This window comes from Cherax quadricarinatus, chromosome 89 (assembly GCF_038502225.1).
Source record: "Cherax quadricarinatus isolate ZL_2023a chromosome 89, ASM3850222v1, whole genome shotgun sequence".
Classification (NCBI taxonomy): Eukaryota; Metazoa; Arthropoda; class Malacostraca; order Decapoda; family Parastacidae; genus Cherax; species Cherax quadricarinatus.
The window spans coordinates 13,397,920-13,423,016 of record NC_091380.1 but is presented as its reverse complement, the minus strand read 5'-3'; the positions used below and the strand labels follow the sequence as shown (position 1 = coordinate 13,423,016).

General features: G+C 41.6%; 1 protein-coding gene across 1 annotated transcript in view; it reads left to right on the top strand.

Moving 5' to 3' along the window:
- The window catches only part of LOC128706080 (organic cation transporter protein-like), a 254,773-nt gene that overhangs the window by 152,518 nt on the left and 77,158 nt on the right, over positions 1-25,097 (top strand). Inside the window, exons 6-7 of the mRNA XM_070104211.1 lie at positions 9,707-9,839; positions 10,667-11,034. Coding sequence (XP_069960312.1) covers positions 9,707-9,839; positions 10,667-11,034 — 501 coding nt within the window. The remainder of the gene's footprint in view (positions 1-9,706; positions 9,840-10,666; positions 11,035-25,097) is intronic.

The following is a 25,097-nucleotide window of genomic DNA, read 5'->3' as shown; positions in this document are numbered from 1 at the left end:
TGCTCTTCTTTTTCTTAACAGGAACTACATTTGCCTCTTTCCACAGAGAGGGCCACTTACACTGTGCTAGGCAGTGCTGAAAGATGCGGGTTAGAGGTGCTGCTAGCTGGTCTGCACATCTTTTCAGCATTCTTGGGTTCAACTTGTCTGAGCCCACAGCCTTTTCTTGGTCAAATGATTTAAGAAGGAAATGCACCTCCTCCTGCCTTATTGTCACCGCTGACAATTTTGACACAGTTCTTGCAGCTAGCCAAGGAGGGTCCCTTGCTGGATCAGGAACTTGCATTTTGGTAGCAAAGTGTTCAGCAAAGAGGTCCGCCTCCTCTTGACTACTAGTAGAGGTGGTCCCATCCTGTAGGTTTAGAGTGGAATGAGTTCATCAGGCAGATAACCTTGTCTGTACTTGACCAGGGACCACCAGGTTTTGGAGCCTACTCTACCTAATGCTAGCTTTCTTTTAGTGTCCACCTCCAATTTAGCAATGACCCACTTTTGAATATCACCCATATGCCTACAGGCTTGTCTGTGCAAGTTCCTGTTATAGGTGGTAGGATGTCTCTTATACCTTCGCCATGCTTTGTAATTAGCAGTAGCAGCCTCTCTACAACGAGATCCAAACCAAGGCTGATCTGTAGGGTTCGTCACATATTGCCGGTGAGGAATGTGTTCTTGTTGTAGATTAAGGAGGTGTCCAGTGAAGGCTTTCACTTGGTTGTCAACATCCACAAGGAGAAAATCATTCCAATCGGTGATGGCGAGCTCAGAGTAAAGGGCTGGGCAATTACCTCTTTCCCATAGCCAGGTTGTGCGTGTGGACTCCTCACCTCGTTCTGTTGAGATCTTAAATGTAGTAAAAGCAGCCTTGTGGTCAGATGATCCAACGTAGCAGAGGGGTTGACAAGTGACTATAACCTTCTGCCAGATCACTCACTACTGGGTCAAGGGAGGAGCCAGAGATTTGAGTAGGGAAATCAACAAAGTTTCTCATGTCAAATACTGCAAGAAGGTCATCAAAGTCCCTCTGTATAACGTGTTGGTTGAGGTCACCAAGAATTATGATATGTTGACAGTTGTGTTGTACCAGAAGGGAGTCCATATTTTCCATTAGGAAGTTGATGGGGTCTGCATGTTGCCACTGAGGTCTGTACATTGCACATGCTAGTACAGAGGTACTAGTGTTTATGCAGAGATTGAAGAACATCATTTCAAGCTGAGTTGGGGTGGCAACATCAATGTGATGGGTATGAACACTTTTAGAGAAGCACACAGCAACACCTCCTCCTTGCCCTTGCTGTCTCTTCTCATCCATGAGGTATAGCCAGCAATTCTTGCAAAATTTTCTGGAGTAGTGTCGTCCAGAAATGTTCCAACAACAGCTATCATGTCGGGACGTCAAGTGTTCAGAAAACTATGTGTGAGCTCTCCAACACACAAAACTACGTGTGAGCTCTCCAACATTAGTAATGAAACCTCTAATGTTGGCCGACAGGATGCTGATAGACTGGCTCCTCATGATGTGGTCAGCTTGAGGTAGTGGGTGTGTAAGGCATGTAAAGTGCCTTCCCTTGAGAGAGGTAGGGTACTGAGGCAGCTGTAGGGATATAGGTCTGTGGTCTTGTATAAAGTACAATACCACCTGCTGGGCTGAGATAGGAGTAGCTGAGTGGGTGACATGTGAGAGTGTTCACCAGTTCAGAGATTCTGCTAGTTTGTTCAGAGAACAGGTCTCTAAACAGGTGGTCCTGTCTGTCAAGTTCCTTTTTCTTCCAACACTGGTCCTACTGATGTCCTTTCTTGAAACAATAATTGCACCTGATATCTCGGAGACAGTTGTTGGCAGTATGCCCCTTCTGGTGACAGCGAGAGCACTGCCTAGGTGCCTGGGAGGGTGGACTATGATTTGTTGCACCTCCTGTGTTTTGCTGATTTGTCCTCAGGTTCTGCCGCTGGGACTGTGTTAGTAGAGGGTGAGCCGGCTGTAGATGTCTTCCTCCTCCACTTCCCCTTCCACGTCCTCTACCCCGTCCTCTACCAGTTCTGACAGATGTGTCCCTGCTCTTCGTACTCTATCCTGAGCCTCACTATACTCATAAAAACTCTTCACAGCACTTAGTAACTTACTACCTATTCCATATACTTGCAACATCTGCCACATTGCTTCCCTATCCACTCTATCATATGCCTTGCGAATTCCTTGCATTGTTAAAATCTCTAGTAAGGCTGATGCATGCAGGGGATGAGATGAAAAGCTGTAAGCCTTCTCCCTGAAAGCTGGCTGCCTTGGATCAAACGTCTAGCGCAAGCTGGATGCCAAGGTATTGGTCCAGTGTGGTGAGAATGGTAAGGCACTGTTTACCTTGCTCCAAGGTACGTAGGTTCGAGTCTCCTTCGGCCAGAGATCAGTGTTTGCGTATATATCGCCTGCTCTTGCGAATTCTTTGCACACACACACACACACACACACACACACACACACACACACACACACACACACATATATATATATATATATATATATATATATATATATATATATATATATATATATATATATATATATATATATATATATATATATATATGTCGTGCCGAATATGTAAAACTGGTCAATTAGCAAGAACTCGTTTAAAATTAAGTCCTTTCTAAAATTTTCTCTTATACGTTTAAAGATATATTTCTTTCATTAATGTTAATGAAAAAATTTTTAATTTTGCACCAAAAGGAACTTAGAAAACTTACCTAACCTTATTATAACAAGAACAATTTGTTTTAGCCTAATCCAACTAAATATATTTTAGATTTGTTTACAGCAATTTAATACTAAACAAACACAGTGAAATATATTTTTTTCTTTAGGTTCAGAATGATTTTGGCGAAATTATTGCATACATAAATTTTCACTTGTCCTATATGGCAAGATGAGCGTTGCTATTTAAGCCAAGATCGCAAGTTCTGCCTATTCGGCACGATATATATATATATGCAATAAGATCACAGTAAACAGGTGATTTCAAAATATGCAAAACAACCACTCTGAAAGAATAGAGAAATTCCAAGCGCTTTCGTGACTACTCACATTATCAAGGAACTATGAAAGTGAAGCATCCAAGGAAGCTATATAAGGGGTCCGGCCAGCACCTCACTATCAGATCCCACAACGGTTAAACACGTGACGTGCAGCGAGCCAACTTGGATAGGTCCTTTGCACAACTCACCCCCAAGCTATTCTACCCAAGAAAATTAAAAAATTATTTGTCCAGTGTATTATTAAATTCTTCCCAAATTCTGGACAAATAATTTTTAAAATTTCTTGGGTAGAATAGCTTGGGGGTGAGTTGTGCAAAGGACCTATCCAAGTTGGCTCGCCGCGCGTCACGTGTTTAACCGTTGTGGGATCTGATAGTGAGGTGCTGGCCGGACCCCTTATATATATAAGCTTCCTTGGATGCTTCACTTTCATAGTTCCTTGATAATGTGAGTAGTCACGAAAGCGCTTGGAATTTCTCTATTCTTTCAGAGTGGTTGTTTTGCATATATATATATATTCTTTCTTTCTTTCAACACACCGGCCGTATCCCACCGAGGCGGGGTGGCCCAAAAGGAAAAACGAAAGTTTCTCCTTTTACATTTAGTAATATATACAGGAGAAGAGGTTACTAGCCCCTTGCTCCCGGCATTTTAGTTGCCTCTTACAACACGCATGGCTTACGGAGGAAGAATTCTGTTCCACTTCCCCATGGAGATAAGAGGAAATAAACAAGAATAAGAACTAGAAAGAAAATAGAAGAAAACCCAGAGGGGTGTGTATATATGTGCTTGTACATGTATGTGTAGTGTGACCTAAGTGTAAGTAGAAGTAGCAAGACGTACCTGAAATCTTGCATGTTCATGAGACAGAAAAAAGGACACCAGCAATCCTACCATCATGTAAAACAATTACAGGCTTTCGTTTTACACTCACTTGGCAGGACGGTAGTACCTCCCTGGGCGGTTGCTGTCTACCAACCTACTACCTATAATATATATATATATATATATTTATATATGTATATATATATATATATATATATATATATATATATATATATATATATATATATATATATATATATGTATATTTATATATATATATATATGTATTTATATGATATATGTGTATATATGTATATATATGTATATATATGTATGTATATATTATATATATATTTTTTTTATCACACTGGCCGATTCCCACCAAGGCAGGGTGGCCCGAAAAAGAAAAACTTTCACCATCATTCACTCCATCACTGTCTTGCCAGAAGGGTGCTTTACACTACAGTTTTTAAACTGCAACATTAACACCCCTCCTTCAGAGTGCAGGCACTGTACTTCCCATCTCCAGGACTCAAATCCGGCCTGCCGGTTTCCCTGAACCCCTTCATAAATGTTACTTTGCTCACACTCCAACAGCACGTCAAGTATTAAAAACCATTTGTCTCTATTCACTCCTATCAAACACGCTCACACATGCCTGCTGGAAGTCCAAGCCCCTCGCACGCAAAACCTCCTTTACCCTCTCTCTCCAACCTTTCCTAGGCCGACCCCTACCCCGCCTTTCTTCCACTACAGACTGATACACTCTTGAAGTCATTCTGTTTCGCTCCATTCTCTCTACATGTCCGAACCACCTCAACAACCCTTCCTCAGCCCTCTGGACAACAGTTTTGGTAATCCTGCACCTCCTCCTAACTTCCAAACTACGAATTCTCTGCATTATATTCACACCACACATTGCCCTCAGACATGACATCTCCACTGCCTCCAGCCTTCTCCTCGCTGCAACATTCATCACCCATGCTTCACACCCATATAAGAGCGTTGGTAAAACTATACTCTCATATATTCCCCTCTTTGCCTCCAAGGACAAAGTTCTTTGTCTCCACAGACTCCTAAGTGCACCACTCACTCTTTTCCCCTCGTCAATTCTATGATTCACCTCATCTTTAATAGACCCATCCGCTGACACGTCCACTCCCAAATATTTGAATACATTCACCTCCTCCATACTCTCTCCCTCCAATCTGATATTCAATCTTTCATCACTTAATCTTTTTGTTATCCTCATAACCTTACTCTTTCCTGTATTCACCTTTAATTTTTTTCTTTTGCACACCCTACCAAATTCATCCACCAATCTCTGCAACTTCTCTTCAGAATCTCCCAAGAGCACAGTGTCATCAGCAAAGAGCAACTGTGACAACTCCCATTTTGTGTGTGATTCTTTATCTTTTAACTCCACTCCTCTTGCCAAGACCCTCGCATTTACTTCTCTTACAATCCCATCTATAAATATATTAAACAACCACGGTGACATCACACATCCTTGTCTAAGGCCTACTTTTACTGGGAAATAATTTCCCTCTTTCCTACATACTCTAACTTGAGCCTCACTATCCTCGTAAAAACTCTTCACTGCTTTCAGTAACCTACCTCCTGGTTTAGAAAGACACGTAAGCAAACACTGTAACATATTTATTAGAAAACGTTTCGGTCCTGGGACCTTGATCACTTCTAACATACAGAGGTAGAAAGATATTATATATATATAAGCGAAGAGTGAGATGTGACGCACGTGACCTGAGGAATGTCATAAGAACATAAGAATGGAGGAACACTGTAGAAGGCCTCCATTCTTATGTTCTTATGACATTCCTCAGGTCACGTGCGTCACATCTCACTCTCCGCCTCTATATATAATGTCTTTCTACCTCTGTATGTTAGAAGTGATCAAGGTCCCAGGACCGAAACGTTTTCTAATAAATATGTTATAGTGTTTGCTTACATGTCTTTCTAAACCAACTTGTCGGTATTTATTACCAAGGTTTATACCATCCTACCTCCTACACCATACACTTGCAACATCTGCCACATTGCCCCCCTATCCACCCTGTCATACGCCTTTTCCAAATCCATAAATGCCACAAAGACCTCTTTAGCCTTATCTAAATACTGTTCACTTATATGTTTCACTGTAAACACCTGGTCCACACACCCCCTACCTTTCCTAAAGCCTCCTTGTTCATCTGCTATCCTATTCTCCGTCTTACTCTTAATTCTTTCAATAATAACTCTACCATACACTTTACCAGGTATACTCAGCAGACTTATCCCCCTATAATTTTTGCACCCTCTTTTATCCCCTTTGCCTTTATACAAAGGAACTATGCATGCTCTCTGCCAATCCCTAGGTACCTTACCCTCTTCCATACATTTATTAAATAATTGCACCAACCACTCCAAAACTATATCCCCACCTGCTTTTAACATTTCTATCTTTATCCCATCAATCCCGGCTGCCTTACCCCCTTTCATTTTACCTACTGCCTCACGAACTTCCCCCACACTCACAACTGGCTCTTCCTCACTCCTACAAGATGTTATTCTTCCTTGTCCTGTACACGAAATCACAGCTTCCCTATCTTCATCAACATTTAACAATTCCTCAAAATATTCCCTCCATCTTCCCAATACCTCTAACTCTCCATTTAATAACTCTCCTCTCCTATTTTTAACTGACAAATCCATTTGTTCTCTAGGCTTTCTTAACTTGTTAATCTCACTCCAAAACTTTTTCTTATTTTCAACAAAATTTGTTGATAACATCTCACCCACTCTCTCATTTGCTCTCTTTTTTCATTGCTTCACCACTCTCTTAACCTCTCTCTTTTTCTCCATATACTCTTCCCTCCTTGCATCACTTCTACTTTGTAAAAACTTCTCATATGCTAACTTTTTCTCCCTTACTACTCTCTTTACATCATCATTCCACCAATCGCTCCTCTTCCCTCCCGCACCCACTTTCCTGTAACCACAAACTTCTGCTGAACACTCTAACACTACATTTTTAAACCTACCCTATACCTCTTCGACCCCATTGCCTATGCTCTCATTAGCCCATCTATCCTCCAATAGCTGTTTATATCTTACCCTAACTGCCTCCTCTTTTAGCTTATAAACCTTCACCTCTCTCTTCCCTGATGCTTCTATTCTCCTTGTATCCCATCTACCTTTTACTCTCAGTGTAGCTACAACTAGAAAGTGATCTGATATATCTGTGGCCCCTCTATAAACATGTACATCCTGAAGTCTACTCAACAGTCTTTTATCTACCAATACATAATCCAACAAACTACTGTCATTTCGCTCTACATCATATCTTGTATACTTATTTATCCTCTTTTTCTTAAAATATGTATTACCTATAACTGAACCCCTTTCTATACAAAGTTCAATCAAAGGGCTCCCATTATCATTTACACCTGGCACCCCAAACTTACCTACCACACCCTAAAAGTTTCTCCTACTTTAGCATTCAGGTCCCCTACCACAATTACTCTCTCACTTGGTTCAAAGGCTCCTATACATTCACCAAAATCTCTCTCTCTCCTCTGCATTCCTCTCTTCTCCAGGTGCATACACGCTTATTATGACCCACTTCTCGCATCCAACCTTTACTTTAATCCACATAATTCTTGAATTTACACATTATATATATATATATATATATATATATATACATATATACATATATATATATACATATATATATACATGTGCCGAATATGTAAAACTGGTCAATTAGCAAGAACTCATTTAAAATTAAGTCCTTTCTAAAATTTACTCTTATACGTTTAAAGATATATTTTTTCATTAATGTTGATGTAAAAATTCATAATTTTGCACCAAAAGGAACTTTTGGTGCAAAATTATAAACCTAACCTTATTAAAACAAGTGCAGTTTATTTTAGCCTAACCCAACTAAATATATTTTAGATTTGTTTACAATAATTTAATACTAAACAAACACAGTGAAATATATTTTTTTCGTTAGGTTCAGAATGATTTTGGCGAGATTATTGCATACACAAATTTTCACTTGTCCTATATGGCAAGATGAGCATTGCCATTTTAGCCAAGATTGCAAGTTCTGCTTAATTTATCAACTAAATCTATGTTGTTTTTACCATTAAAGTTAGAAGTTTTGCCAACAATAGGGCTCAAAATGCCAACAAGCCATTTGGATAATTTTGAGCCCTATTGTTGGCAAAATTTCTAACTTTGATGTTAAAAGCAACATAGATTTAGTTTATAAATGAAGCTTCTTGACCGACTTAAATGAATTTAACATGGTTAGTTTTGTTGTTACTTCCTTGTTTACGAACGTTCCTGTTGATGATTTATTAAGTTTCTCATCTGAAGAACTCGTTAACAATGATTTACCTTTGCCAGTTCCTACTATCATTAAACTTAATAAACTTTGCATTGTTGATGCAAAATTTGTATTTAATGATAAGTTTTACACTCAGAAGTTTGGTTTGGCAATGGGAAATCCTCTTTCACCGGTTCTTAGTAACCTATACATGGAATTTTTTGAAACAAGGTTGCTTAACACAATCCTCCCTAATAGAGCTAAATGGTTCAGATATGTTGATGATATTTTGTGTCTTATGCCCAAAAATGTAGATATACACCATTTCCTTGGAAAATTAAATAGCTTAGCCCATTCTATAAACTTTACTGTTGAGTTTAAAGAAAATAACTCATTGCCTTTTCAAGATGTTTTAATTATTAAGAGTAATAACAAATTCAAATTTAAAATTTACAGAAAACCTACAAAATCTGTTCCTATGAACACTATTATTCTTCACATCAAGATAGAGTTAAACTGTCTGTTTTCTCATCATTTTTTGAGAGCTTTGTGTATTTGTAGTCCAGAGTTCATAAATGAAGAAATATCCAGAATTGATGAAACATAATATTAATCTGAAATACCCAAGAAACGTAAGTGATAGATTTTTAACAATTTCTAGAAATACTTTTTACAATCCAAAAAGGGACAACCTGCCTTATTCAACTAAAAATATGTTTGTTCTCCCTTACCATGAAAACTTGGTTGATATGCCTTCTCTTCTTAAGACTTTTAATGTTAAAGTTGTATTTAAAATTCTTGATACAGTAAAAAAAACTTTTAATAACGAATTCCCCCAAAAATGCTGATTGATGTGTCTATAAGATTCCTTGTAAAATTTGAGATAAAGTTTATTACGGTCAAACTGGTAAGTCTCAAACTAAGATTAAAACAGCATAAATATAGCATTAGAACTGGACAAGATTCCAATGCTCTATTAATTCATGTGAGAGATTTTAACCATCCAATTGATTTTCAAAAAGTTGAGAAAGTTGTATCAAGCAAGTCCATGGTCGACAGGAATATAATTGAATCTTGCTTCATAAAAAACAGTTTTGAAAATAATATGAATATTTCCTTTGGTCTGTATAAATTAGATACATTAATAATTAATAGAATTTGGGAAGAGTTTAATAATACAGTGGAAAATGATAAATCTTATTTCTTGGTTAGAATATTTTGTTAGTGGGATGTCGTGAAGGACCGGTCTAGTTTGGCCAATGGGACTGCTGCAGTATTCCTCTTTTCTTCCGAGTTGGGTGTCGTAGTGCATCAGGTGTTGCTTTGTTGTGGGATGTGATGGTGTGGTGTGGTCTAGACCTTTGATAATGTGAGAAGTCACTAAAGTACTTGGAAATTCAGTCTTCTTTCACAATGGTTGTTTTGCATATATACAGGTTTATTACTTCAGAAATAACAATAAAGACTTTTACTGTCCCTTACATTGTGTTTGTTAATAAAAGTTTAGTTTTGGTTTAGGTTACTGCCAGAGAGTGTTAGATGGTTAGTGGCTGAGGGTCGTAATGATGAAGCCAAGAACATTATACAGAGAGTTGCTAGAGTCAATAATGTTGACCTACCAAGACATCTGATGGACCTTCACAACGTCCAGGTAACTTGCCCATGACGAATTTTTTTTCTTTTCTCCGAAAATTAGGAAAAAAATTAAGCAAATTTCCACTGACATGTACATGAAATAATAAGATAAATAACCTGCACTTATGAGGCAGACTATGGCCTAAATAGGACGGATTATGTCATTCATATCAGTTTCATAAGTTCGGATTATTTGTATATTCCTGTTATAATATTGTGCCTCTAGATTCACTATTTATATTATTTACTTAAACTGATTATGAATCACATCTTGACTTAGAGAATCAGTTTAAATTATGAATCACATCTTGACTTAGAGAATCAGTTTAAATTATGAATCACATCTTGACTTAGAGAATCAGTTTAAATTATGAATCACATCTTGACTTAGAGAATCAGTTTAAATTATGAATCACATCTTGACTTAGAGAATCAGTTTAAATTATGAATCACATCTTGACTTAGAGAATCAGTTTAAATTATGAATCACATCTTGACTTAGAGAATCAGTTTAAATTATGAATCACATCTTGACTTAGAGAATCAGTTTAAATTATGAATCACATCTTTACTTAGAGAATCAGTTTAAGTTATGAATCACATCTTTACTTAGAGAATCAGTTTAAATTATGAATCACATCTTGACTTAGAGAATCAGTTTAAATTATGAATCACATCTTTACTTAGAGAATCAGTTTAAATTATGAATCACATCTTGACTTAGAGAATCAGTTTAAATTATGAATCACATCTTGACTTAGAGAATCAGTTTAAGTTATGAATCACATCTTGACTTAGAGAATCAGCTTAAATTAATCGCTCATTTGTTATTCTTACTGACAGTTTGGTTCTGTTGATGGAACTTTGTCAGTAACCAACAGTAACACTGTTGATGGAACTTTGTCAGTAACCAACAGTAACACTGCTGATGGAACTTTGTCAGTAACCAACAGTAACACTGCTGATGGAACTATGTCAGTAACCAACAGTAACACTGTTGATGGAACTATGTCAGTAACCAACAGTAACACTGCTGATGGAACTTTGTCAGTAACCAACAGTAACACTGTTGATGGAACTATGTCAGTAACCAACAGTAACATTGAACTTGTGAATGAAACTACAAAAGAAACAATGATCAAGAAGACTGTTATTGACCTATTGAGAACTCCTGTTATGAGGAGAAGATCATTCACTTTGTTTTTGTGCTGGTAAGTATAAAAAGTTATTGATGATACCAAGTTTACCCTAATATTTTATATTAGTTTATTGTTCCTAGTAAATAAATCAAATAAATAAAAATATATAAAAATAAATAGTAAATCATTGTTACTTTAATAAGTAAATATTAATTGTTGATTTGGAATTTATATGACAAACTGTTAAACAATATAGAACAGATGGTAAAATATGGGATAAAGTCAATAATATTATTAAAACATATTACACTACCATAACATTTATAATGTTATTTCATTTATCCACATTTATAATGTTGTTTATTACATGCAAAGTTTAGTACATAGTTTTTGATTTATTACTGTAATAAAAAGTTATGAACATAGATAATGATATTATTTTCACTAAACTTTCCACTTGTGTTTCTTATTTTTTTAACAAATTTGCCGTGACCCACCATGGTAGTGTGACCCACCATGGTAGTGTGACCCACCATGGTAGTGTGACCCACCATGGTAGTGTGACCCACCATGGTAGTGTGACCCACCATGGTAGTGTGACCCACCATGGTAGTGTGACCCACCATGGTAGTGTGACCCACCATGGTAGTGTGACCCACCATGGTAGAGTGACCCACCATGGTAGTGTGACCCACCATGGTAGAGTGACCCACCATGGTAGTGTGACCCACCATGGTAGTGTGACCCACCATGGTAGTGTGACCCACCATGGTAGTGTGACCCACCATGGTAGTGTGACCCACCATGGTAGTGTGACCCACCATGGTAGAGTGACCCACCATGGTAGTGTGACCCACCATGGTAGAGTGACCCACCATGGTAGAGTGACCCACCATGGTAGTGTGACCCACCATGGTAGAGTGACCCACCATGGTAGAGTGACCCACCATGGTAGAGTGACCCACCATGGTAGTGTGACCCACCATGGTAGAGTGACCCACCATGGTAGTGTGACCCACCATGGTAGTGTGACCCACCATGGTAGAGTGACCCACCATGGTAGAGTGACCCACCATGGTAGAGTGACCCACCATGGTAGAGTGACCCACCATGGTAGAGTGACCCACCATGGTAGTGTGACCCACCATGGTAGTGTGACCCACCATGGTAGTGTGACCCACCATGGTAGAGTGACCCACCATGGTAGAGTGACCCACCATGGTAGTGTGACCCACCATGGTAGTGTGACCCACCATGGTAGTGTGACCCACCATGGTAGAGTGACCCACCATGGTAGTGTGACCCACCATGGTAGTGTGACCCACCATGGTAGAGTGACCCACCATGGTAGAGTGACCCACCATGGTAGAGTGACCCACCATGGTAGTGTGACCCACCATGGTAGTGTGACCCACCATGGTAGTGTGACCCACCATGGTAGTGTGACCCACCATGGTAGTGTGACCCACCATGGTAGTGTGACCCACCATGGTAGTGTGACCCACCATGGTAGTGTGACCCACCATGGTAGTGTGACCCACCATGGTAGAGTGACCCACCATGGTAGTGTGACCCACCATGGTAGAGTGACCCACCATGGTAGTGTGACCCACCATGGTAGTGTGACCCACCATGGTAGTGTGACCCACCATGGTAGTGTGACCCACCATGGTAGTGTGACCCACCATGGTCGAGTGACCCACCATGGCAGAGTGACCCCCATGGTAGAGTGACCCACCATGGCAGTGACCCACCATGGTAGAGTGACCCACCATGGTAGAGTGACCCACCATGGTAGAGCGACCCACCATGGTAGAGTGACCCACCATGGTAGAGTGACCCACCATGGTAGAGTGACCCACCATGGTAGTGTGACCCACCATGGTAGAGTGACCCACCATGGTAGTGTGACCCACCATGGTAGTGTGACCCACCATGGTAGAGTGACCCACCATGGTAGAGTGACCCACCATGGTAGAGTGACCCACCATGGTAGTGTGACCCACCATGGTAGTGTGACCCACCATGGTAGTGTGACCCACCATGGTAGTGTGACCCACCATGGTAGTGTAACCCACCATGGTAGTGTGACCCACCATGGTAGTGTGACCCACCATGGTAGAGTGACCCACCATGGTAGAATGACCCACAATGGTAGAGTGACCCACCATGGTAGTGTGACCCACCATGGTAGTGTGACCCACCATGGTAGTGTGACCCACCATGGTAGTGTGACCCACCATGGTAGAGTGACCCACCATGGTAGAATGACCCACAATGGTAGTGTGACCCACCATGGTAGTGTGACCCACCATGGTAGTGTAACCCACCATGGTAGAGTGACCCACCATGGTAGTGTGACCCACCATGGTAGTGACCCACCATGGTAGAATGACCCACAATGGTAGAGTGACCCACCATGGTAGAGTGACCCACCATGGTAGAGTGACCCACCATGGTAGTGTGACCCACCATGGTAGAGTGACCCACCATTGCAGTGTGACCAACAATGGTAGAGTGACCCACCATGGCAGTGACCCACCATGGTAGTGTGACCCATCATGGTAGTGTGACCCACCATGGTAGTGTAACCCACCATGGTAGAGTGACCCACCATGGTAGTGTGACCCACCATGGTAGAGTGACCCACCATGGTAGAGTGACCCACCATGGTAGAGTGACCCACCATGGTAGAATGACCCACCATGGTAGTGTGACCCACCATGGTAGAGTGACCCACCATTGCAGTGTGACCCACCATGGTAGAGTGACCCACCATGGCAGTGACCCACAATGGTAGTGTGACCCACCATGGTAGTGTGACCCACCATGGTAGTGTAACCCACCATGGTAGAGTGACCAACCATGGTAGTGTGACCCACCATGGTAGAGTGACCCACCATGGTAGAGTGACCCACCATGGTAGAGTGACCCACCATGGTAGAGTGACCCACCATGGTAGAGTGACCCACCATGGTAGTGTGACCCACCATGGTAGAGTGACCCACCATTGCAGTGTGACCCACCATGGCAGTGACCCACCATGGTAGAGTGACCCTCCATGGCAGTGACCCACCATTGCAGTGTGACCTACCATGGTAGTGTGACCCACAATGTCAGAGTGACCCACCATGGTAGTTATCATGTGGGAGTTCGAATACGTGGATTAGGGTAGAAATACTCACGTAGGCTGTTATACGTATAATCGCTGTTATATGGAGAGAGCCCTTGCCGTTACCTATCTCCTTGCTCACTCGTGTTAATACTGGCTAGCCGGACTGCCCAGTACCCAGAGAGTGGGTCTTTGAAATAGAGTCAACTCAGCACAATATGAAAGACCGTGACTCAAGAGACGGTTGATCGTTGGGTCAACGGACGGTTGGTAACTGGTTACTACTACTGAGAGCTCGGCGACGCTAACGTATGTCGTCCCGACATACAACTAATACAAACTAGAGATGGTAGGTATACGGCTTGGGCTGATTCTATACAATGTCAAAGTACACAACATGAAACATTATAGATACATAAGTAGAACATTGGAATGAAAGCTTACTTAACGGAAACTGTAATGCAATACAAGGTATACTATAGTACAACTTAAGAACAACGAACTCAACATTGAGATTACAAGTGATAAAAAAAAAAAAATTTTGATCGATCGATCTGTATTCGTGTGATCTACGGATTCTGAGGAAGGAATATATACAAAGAAAGAGTGTTTAACAGAAAGGCAGATTCGGTGCACACAAATCTAGACTGTTAACTCTCAGAATGCGGAGAGAACATGAACACAAAAAAAAAATTCTTGAATACTGATAAGTTGATACTGTAATTATCTATACAGGTTATTTACATTTAACCCCAACTCTGCTAGGGTGTGATTGACATATGCAGAATGGGTGTCATCTCTGGGAGGATCAAACTCTGTAGCATTGGCTAACTCATGCTGTATTTGAGGCAACTCTGAATTGGAAGTTACAAATGATACTTGAGGATTTCTCAATACCTGTCGTGTACGTAGGGAATAACGACATTCAGGTTGATCATCTGACTGAGTATCAGAGGAAGAGAGTACAGGATCAGGAGGATTGTCAGCGTCTGTCACATTAGTCTGGGTTGGAACGTCATTATCATCACATACTAACTTCATATGATCCAAATGCGATTCTTTATACTGACCAGTACTAATCTCTCTAACCTTATACTTATTACCAGTGATATGTTCAACTACTCGATAAGGACCAACAAACTTTTGATCAAGCTTTGGCATTGCAGACGTTTTGTTAAAGTTAATCAGCATAACTCTCGAACCTACTTTGATTTTGGATGGCTTTACTCGAGTATTTGCGACTCTTGTGAATTCAGCTGTTGATTTATGAAGTGTTTCACGGATTCTTCTAAACACACTTTGAGCTAAGCTGGTACGAGTTGCTACGAAATCATCAGGGTTGTAATTTGGTTTCGGATTAGAATATAACAACTCATAAGGCAAACGCTTATCTACACCATACAATGCATAATGTGGAGTGTCACCTATAGAAACATTGTAAGCAGAATTTATAGCACACTGGACATCTGGTATAACTTCATCCCAAGTTTCACTATTGGGGTTGATAGTGGCTCTCAAGACATCAAGTACTTTCTTATTGGTTCGTTCCACTAACCCATTGCTGGCAGGATGATGAGGAACAATGGTGGATTTAGAGATCTTGTATAAAGTACACAAATTTTCAAGAATCTCATTACAGAATTCACCTCCATTATCTGTTACTAAGGACTTTGGGGTGGTATGCCTGCAGATAATGCGTTCTTTAAACGCTTTGGCTACTGTCTCGGCAGTCTTATCTGCAATAGGAACTAACTCGCAATATCTGGTGAAATGGTCTACCATAACACACAGATGTTTGTTGCCTTGGAGGGAACATTGGAAATTAGTTAACAAATCTAGCGCAACTCTTTCCCAAGGTTCGCTTGTAGTTGGATACACTTGGATTGGATTAGGACCATTAGCATTGCCTTTATGTTGCATGCAGACACTACATTTCCTAACATACTCAGAAATATCAGTTGCCATTCGAGGCCAAAAGTATTTCAATCTGGCTTGTTTTACTGAACGATCCATACCAGGGTGTGCAACACCTGGTACATCGTGAACTAGCTGTAAGGCTACATTCACTAGTGACTGTGGAATTACTAACTGGTATACTCTTCTGCTAGGAGTACCCAACTCGGCTGTTCGATAGAGTAATTCTTGGTTCATGACAAAGTCACTGATGGGTGCTGGTGGCTTCACAGTCAGAATAAGATCTTCCTGGAGCAGGAATCGAATCACACCAGACCACATGGGATCTGTTCGTTGAGCATTCTTTACATCTTCAGCACTAAATGGAGGGTCTGCAGTTACTATACTAACATGTCGCGATAAGGCATCTGCGACTACATTTGACTTGCCAGGTAAATGCTCAAAGGTGGGATTGAACTCTTGGATAGTCAAGGTCCATCTAGCTAACCTTCCAGTAGGTTGTTTGTTCTGGAATAAGGGTATCAGTGGAGCATGATCTGTCAAGACATGAACAGAGTACTGATAAATAATGTCTCGGAAGTGCTTTAAAGACCATACTATTGCTAAAGCTTCTTGCTCAGTTACTGTATAATTACGTTCAGCCTTCGTAAGGACTCGGCTAGCAAATGCAACTGCGTTGTACTTGCCATCGGTCTTCTGAGCTAGTACGGCACCTATGCCAATTGAACTAGCATCAGTTGTCAGATAGAAAGGCTTAGAAAAATCTGGAAATTTCAAAATTGGAGCAGATGTTAGCTTTTCTTTTAGAGTTTGGAATGCTCTTTCTTGACGGAAGGTCCAAACAAAAGGAGCATCTTTCTTAAGCAACTCAGTTAGAGGAGCAGCTATGGAAGAAAAATTGGCAATGAAAGATCTATAAAAACCTGCTAAGCCCACAAAGGATCTTACGGCATCAGCAGTTTTGGGAGTTGGAAAATTTAGTACTGCAGTTACTTTACTTTGGTCAGTCGTAACCCCTCTAGGAGTGACTACGTGACCAAGAAACTTAATTTCTGATCTGAAAAATTGACATTTTGACAGTTTGATCTTTAAATTGGCTTCTTCAAGCTTACCAAGTACTACATCAAGTCTTTTCAAGTGTGTATCCACGTCTTTAGACATGACGATTACGTCATCTAAGTACACCATAAGTGCATTACCTATGAGACCTCTAAAGATATTAGTCATGAGCCTTGAGAACGTGATAGGGGAAGATCGTAATCCAAATGCCATTCGGAGGTAGTGATAATGACCTGTAGGAGTGGAGAATGCAGTTAGCTCTTGGCTGTCCTCGTGAAGAGGGACTTGCCAAAACCCTTGTAACAAATCCAGGGTTGAAAAGACTTTGTTATCTCCAATATTACGTAAAAGATCACCCAGTACAGGGAGTGGAAAGCGATCTGGAATGGTTTTTGCGTTTAACTTCCTAAAGTCAATTACTGGACGCCAAGTACCATCCTTCTTAGGTACTAGTATCAAGGGTGCATTCCAAGGTGAATTGCTAGGTGCAATAACTCCATCATCAAGCATTTGATTGATCAATTCTTCTGCGACAGCAACTTGTGAATGAGGCATTCTGTACGCAGGTATGTAGATAGGTCTAGTACCAGGTTCAAGTGGAATACGATGGGACAATAAGTTCGTTATACCCATCTTCTCACCTGGTAAAGCAATGGCTTTACGACGTTTGTTCAACAGAGTCAACAAACGCTTGACTTCATCTGGGAAGTCAGTGGGAGCTAAGTCTTTCTCCTCAACTGGTGGAACAGATTGATCCAGTGCAGTGGATGAGGTCTCCCCGGCAGAAATAGCACCGACCCACTGGTCAGGTGACAACTCATCCTCTACCTGAACAGGGTAAGGATAGTGAACAAGGTCAACAAGATTGGTATTTGCCCTAAGGCGAACACTGTGACCAGAAGTGTTGGCCAGGTAGAAATGGATCTTACTATCTCTTACAACATGTAAGGATGGTTCAACAAATAGACCCTTTACTTTGCAGGAATCACTGTCAACTAGGACGTTATCACCATCTGGAACACTAGGAACAACTACAGACACTCTAGTGAGAGCACTAGCCGCAACAGAGACGTCTTTCTGCAGACGGCATGTGACATCAACAAGAGATGGCATTACTAGTTGCAAGTAATTGTTTTCCGACAAGGCGTCCCCTGTGGAGAAACTACTACTCGAACTAGCAGGCATTGCAGGGATAGGTTGTGCACTCAAGGCAATCTGAGCGTCCTCGGACACTTGAGGCATCGGACTATCCTGCAAATCTGAAGGTATAGGTGGAACACTGATGGGAGTGACAGAATTACCAGTGCCTGACCGCTTGGGTACGCTACTGGAGAATGCATTAGCTTGTAAGGACTTAATCCGTACATCATACTCTGCAGCAGTATAACAGATTTCTGATCCAAGCTGGTAACCCCAGAATGGAACGATCAAGTCGTCAATTTTTGCATGCCATCGATAAGGGTCGAGCACAATGCGTAAGTCTCGCATGGAAGCAAATCCCAGTAGAAGGTCACCAGGGAAAGTAATCTGATCGACAACAAGGAAGGAAACAGTGAAGTCTCTACCTTGGATAGAAAAGGTTAGGGCAGTCGTACCTCGGACACGCAGGTGAGAACCAGATACTCCACTAAGGGAGGACACAGGAGTCGGTTCTACGAGAAGGACATGTCGTAACTTCTTATCCTTAAACAAACTAGACCTAATAATATTGATTTGCGCACCAGAGTCCATGAACAATTGAACGGGCGCATTATAAACAGATGCTTGCACTATAGGGCCTATAGTTGCATTGGAAGTTATGTGCAAACAAAAAGGTGGATTTTCATCAGAAAAGACTTGTTCTACTCCATCCCCAAAATCATCTATGTCAGAGACATGTGAAGCATCAGCAGGGTTGTCATTCTCGAGACTGCTTAAGGCTTCAAAGGAGTTGTGAACGGGGATGGTGTACTCATTATCACCTACTGTCACCAAGGGACGGTTTGACTGGGGCGCTCGAATTCCCCCGAATTGGAAAATCGAGCCTGGTTCTGGTTAGGTTGAGAATTGAAAGAATGAGCCTGGTTCTGGTTATTTTGATAACCACGAGATCTGTTTCCTCGACGGGTTCTGCGGTTGGAACGACCACGAGATCTAGAGTACTGAAGGTTATAGAGAGCATTACACTCAGATGTGTCATGTCCATTTATTCTATGATAAGTACAGTAAGGAAGATCTGAGTACTCATCATCAGTACGACGTCTCTTAGGATAACTATCAGGACAATTAATTGCAATATGTCCACGGAAACCACAGTTGTAACAATTCCGCCGACTATGGTTACTGAATGTACTATGAATACTACGAGGTGTATAACGACTCTGTACACTGGTTCTTGATGATCTCTGAGATGGTTGACGACCACGATTTGTCTCTGTGGCGCAAACAAGAGGTGGTGCAGACTGAGGCATATTTGTGACATTACTTTTAATACAAGGGAAAGTACCCTGGGGGCACAAGGAACGTACATGATTTAAGGCTGTAAGTGGTTCCATCGTTACAGTTGGAGGATCAGCCTCATAAGCACACACAGAAGCAGGCGGCATTAGTTCTTTAATTGCTCCAAAAGCTGCTATTTTAGCAATTGATTCTGTAAATGGTTTAGCCTCTTCAGAGAGAAAAGATGATGATTGGACAGCATTGATAAATGATGATAAAAGTTTATCTAATCTAACAGCAAATGCACTCAACGATTCAGTACTCATGGGTGTAGCATTCACTAGTTCTCTAAGAACGACATATGGATCAGCTGTTTTTACTGGGACAAGGAAAGAACGAATCAGGTCCTCATATTGTGACCACCTAGTAAGATTCCTGAAGTCTCGCATATCAAGGAGATCAACAACGTGAACAGCAGCAGGAGATCGATAAAGAGCTTCTTTAGCAATTCTGATAAGGCTTTCCTCTGAAGGAGGACCTTCAGCTAGAGCACTAGCACGAGAACGAATGGCTGCAAACCATGCTTCAAGACTATGTACATGGCCATTGAATAAAGGTAACGCATCAAGGGAATCACGAGTATAACTATAATATCTCGGTGTCTGAGTCGGTCTGTCAGTCGGTAAGGAACTGTGAGGACTGATGACAGGACCAGCAGTAGTAGCCTGAGAGGTCTGAGTGTCGACATTCACTAAAGTATCACTTGACGGTATGTGAGACATAATGGCAAAGTAGCACGAGAACAAATAAGGCAAAAATAATGAACAATAAAAATGATATAAAATTCTAGAATTGAAATGAAAAGATATACAACTAATTCTGCAGAATAATACCTAAATACACTGCAAGAGGAATAAAAACTCAATTTAAAGGACTATTGACCAAGGGAAAAAAAATTTATATTGAAATATACAAGTAAAAATATTACTGGAGACTGAATTAAATTCAAAATGAGCTGTCTTTACTCTTGCTAATAAAGAAATTAATTAATTAAAATTTTTAAATCAATGTGAAAGTGTAAAATAAAATTATTAAATTGTAAACTGGGAAATTTAAGTATTTTCTAAGAATGCATAGACAAAATTAAAATATAATGCACAAAATATCAATAAAAGAAAAGAATTCACTGCAGAACAGTTCAACAAAATAATTCACTTCAGAACAAATGCAACAAAATAAGGTGTAGAAATAATCACTGCAGTAATAAAGTTGCACTGGGAAAACTCAGGTAAAATAATGAATTAAAATTATGAAGAAAAAAAAATAAACTGATTGAACACTTTAACTCTTAATTGTAAATTAGACAAAACAATTTACTCAACAGAGTAAGGAAACACTTTACGTTAAAAGTAATTGAAATTGCATCAAGAGTGAATTTGTTCAAGAATTATGAAAATATGAATAAAATAAAACACAGGAACAAAACAGGTAAGTTAACACTTACAGTGACGAAGCACACTTCATTAAATATTCTTACAACAAAATCCTACTGTGGATACAAAATCTTGCTGTGACTGATACGACAAAAATTTGCTGGCAAAAATAATGGTACACAGTCTGCGAAAAAATTAGAGAAATGAGACACTGTTGGCATACGAAAAAAAAATGACACATATAGAAAAAAATAGAAAATTTGGTATACTGGGGTAAATATCACTGCAGAATACAACGCTGAAAGAATACAATAAAAAAAAATTGAATCACTTCACACAGGTGACTGACTGGTACACTACACAATAATACTTACTACAGACAGGAGTAGCATAAGAAAAAACACAGAAAAAAAAAATATAAGATAAGTAAAAACACTGAAAAAATATTCTAAAAAATAATGAGTCAAAAATACTGCGTTTACACTGAAAAAACACAAGGTTTAGAGTACACAAGCAATTTACTATAAATGTCTCACACACGCAAATGTCTTTAAAGGCAAGAAAATGTCTCAGGAAAATTATCACTGAAGTCGAGAGTAGGAGACGGACGGTGAGTACTGGTGGAGGCGGGTGTATGGTGTCCCTCGCGGTGATGATGCCTCCGACATTCACTGTTGTCGTGAAGAATGTGCTTTCTAGGCGAACTCACATAACTGGCTTTATCTCGTTGGCACCAGCTACAATCTCTTGACCAATTATGTGAGCCAAAACAGTACTAGGACCCGGTACAAGGGTGCAAACAACCACAGGTAGATGAGTGGATGGCTGGTGGGGTGGTTGCTTCTGCCGCGCACCCCGGGTGGTGGGAGAGAGTGGGGGGAAGAGTGGTGGGGGGGGAACGGGGAGGCTGCCGCGCGCCCCACTCACCCACAGATGGTTTAACCCACTCTATGCCACAGGAATGGTGAAAACCACTCTTAGCATCCAACAGGAAGCACAAAGCGATATAAACAATACTTCAGAGGAATCTGGCTTACTTCTTACTGCGTGGCTTACTTCTCTCTCTCAGCTGGGTTAAAAGCTGGGTTGGCTGACTGGCTTACCCCACGAGAATGGATGACTGGAAGACGTGTAACGATGCACAAAGCACGGAGGAGCAGTTGGATGACAGGAGACAGGCTGGATGATAGGCTGACTGGCGTTCACTTCCACAGTCTGGCTTACTGACTGGCTTAATTGCAAAATCCGGGTCAACCCCTCGGAGATTGAAGCAATTAGCACACGAACTAAGCCAGGAAGCTTGAAACGGCTGCAACAGGCTTGCAGGATGAAAGCTGTGAGGGGAGTCAGCTTGGCTGGCTCGGGGTGGTGTGTGAGGGTAGTCTGGTGGCTGGAGACTCACCTTTGACCCTGGCGCTACTCACACAAACAGCCTTCAAACGCCTTGAATTACCCTTAAAAACGTAAATCCACGCTCCACACCGCTGCACACCATTTATCATGTGGGAGTTCGATACGTGGATCAGGGTAGAAATACTCACGTAGGCTGTTTTACTTATAATTGCTGTTATGTGGAGAGAGACCGTGCCGTTACCTATCTCCTTGCTCACTCTAGTAATACTGGCTCGCCGGCTGCCCAGTACCCAGTGGGTCTTTGAATACTGCTGAGGTCAGCACAATATGAAAGACCGTGACTCAAGAGACGGTTGATCGTTGAGTCAGACGGTACTGGTAACTGGTTACTACTACTGAGACTGGTAACTGGTTACTACTACTGAGAGAGTGACCCACAATGGTAGAGCGACCCACCATGGCAGAGTGACCCCATGGTAGAGTGACCTACCATGGTAGAGTGACCCACCATGGCATAGTGACCCGTTATGGTAGAGCGACCCACCATGGTAGAGTGACCCACCATGGAAGAGTGATCCACCATGGTAGAGTGACCCACCATTGCAGAGTGACCCCCATAGTAGAGTGACCCACCATGGCAGAGTGACCCCCATGGTAGAGTGACCCACCATGGTAGAGTGACCCACCATGGTAGACTGACCCACCATGGTAGAGTGACCCCATTGTAGAGTGACCCCCATGGTAGAGTGACCCACCCTTGTAGAGTGACCCACCATGGCAGAGTGACCTCCATGGTAGTGACCCACCATGGCAGAGTGCCCCACCATGGCAGAGTGATCCCCCATGGTAGAGTGACCCACCATGGTAGAGTGACCCACCATGGCAGAGCGACCCACCTTGGTGGAGTGACCCTCCTTGGTAGAGTGACCCACCATGGCAGAGTGACCCACGTTTGTAGAGTGACCCACCATGGTAGAGTGACCCACCTTGGTAGAGTGACCCACCATGGTAGAGTGACCCACCTTGTTAGAGTGACCCACCATGGCTGAGTGACCCACCATGGTAGAGTGACCCACCTTGGTAGTGATCCACCATGGCAGAGTGACCCACCATGGTAGTGACCCACCATGGTAGAGTGACCCACCTTGGTAGTGATCCACCATGGCAGAGTGACCCACCATGGTAGTGATCCACCATGGCAGAGTGACCCACCATGGCAGTGACCCACCATGGTAGTGACCCACCATGGCAGTCTTGCCAGAAGAACACAGACATACTAATTCCAAAGACTCTCTAGCATATAATAACATCTCTCAGAGTGAATGTACTGTACTTCAAACTTCACAAATGGTTCCTGTCCTCTAATAATGTTAGTGAGACACATTTCTTCAAGCAGCTACACAAATAATTTAGTTTCCTACAAGATACTGAACAGCAGCTCAGTTGGAATTAAATGATCTTGTGTCATAATGTATATTTTATTCCACGCAGTATTTTGTACGTCATTATCATGTCTCCCCTGACCTTCCTGTCCTCCAGCGTCGTAAGACCCAGTTCCCTTACTCTTTCTTCATAGGACATTCCTCTTAGCCCTGGAACCAGCCTTGTTGCAAACCTTTGCACTTTCACGAATTTCTTGATGTGCTTGACCAGGTGTGGGTTCCAAACTGGCGCTGCGTACTCCAGTATGGGTCTGACATACACAGTGTATAGAGTCTTGAACGATTCCTTACTGAGGTATCGGAATGCTATTCATAGGTTTGCCAGGCGTCCATATGCCGCAGCAGTTATTTGATTAATGTGGGCTTCCGGCGACGTGCTCGGTGTTATACTCCTCCCCAGATCTTTCTCCTTGAGTGAGATTTGCTGCCTTTGGCCGCCTAGCCTATACCCTGTCTGCAGTCTTCTTTGCCCTTCCCCGATCTTCATGACTTTGCATTTGGGAGGATTAAATTCGAGCCAGTTGCTGGACCACGCATCCAGCCTGTCTAGATCTCTTTGTAGACCTGATTAATTCTCCCCATTAACTTCACATCATCTGCAAATAAGGACACTCCTTCGTGTCATTCACATATATCAATAACAGCACTGGTCCTAGGACTGACCCCTGTGGGACCCCACTCGTCAGAGGCGCCCACTGTGATACTTCATCAATTACCTTGTTAGGTATTCTCTGATCCATTGTAGTACCCTTCCTGTTATATGTGCCTGATCCTCTATCTTCTGTACTAATCTCTTGTGAGGAACTGTGTCGAAGGCCTTCTTGCAGTCGAAGAAAATGCCAACAACCCACCCCTGTCTCTCATTTCTTACTTCAGTTACCTTGTCATAAAACTCTAGTAGGTTTGTGACACAGGATTTGCCTTCCATGAATCCATGCTGACCGTCGTTAATAATCTTGTTCCGCTCCAGGTGCTCCACCACTCTCCTCCCGATAATCTTCTCCATGACTTTGCATACAATACACGTCAGTCACACTGGTATATAATTTAGTGCTTCATTTCTGTCTAATTTCTTAATGATGGGGACTACATTTGCCTTCTTCCACACTTCAGATAGTTGCCCAGTTTCAAGGAAAGTGTAGAAGATTTTGGTTAGTAGCACACCTAGTGTCTCTGCTCCCTCTCTAAGGACCCATGGAGAGATGTTGTCCAGTCCCACCACCTTTGAGGTATCAAGGTCACTTACGAGCTTCTACACCTCTTCCTCAGTTGTGTGTAATTCATCCAACAATTGTTGGTATATCCCTTGTTGGTATAGCCCATTGTTTTGCCTTCCCAGTGTCCCTTCAGCCTCCACTGTAAATACTTCCTGAAATCTCATGTTGAGCTCCTTACATTCTTCAT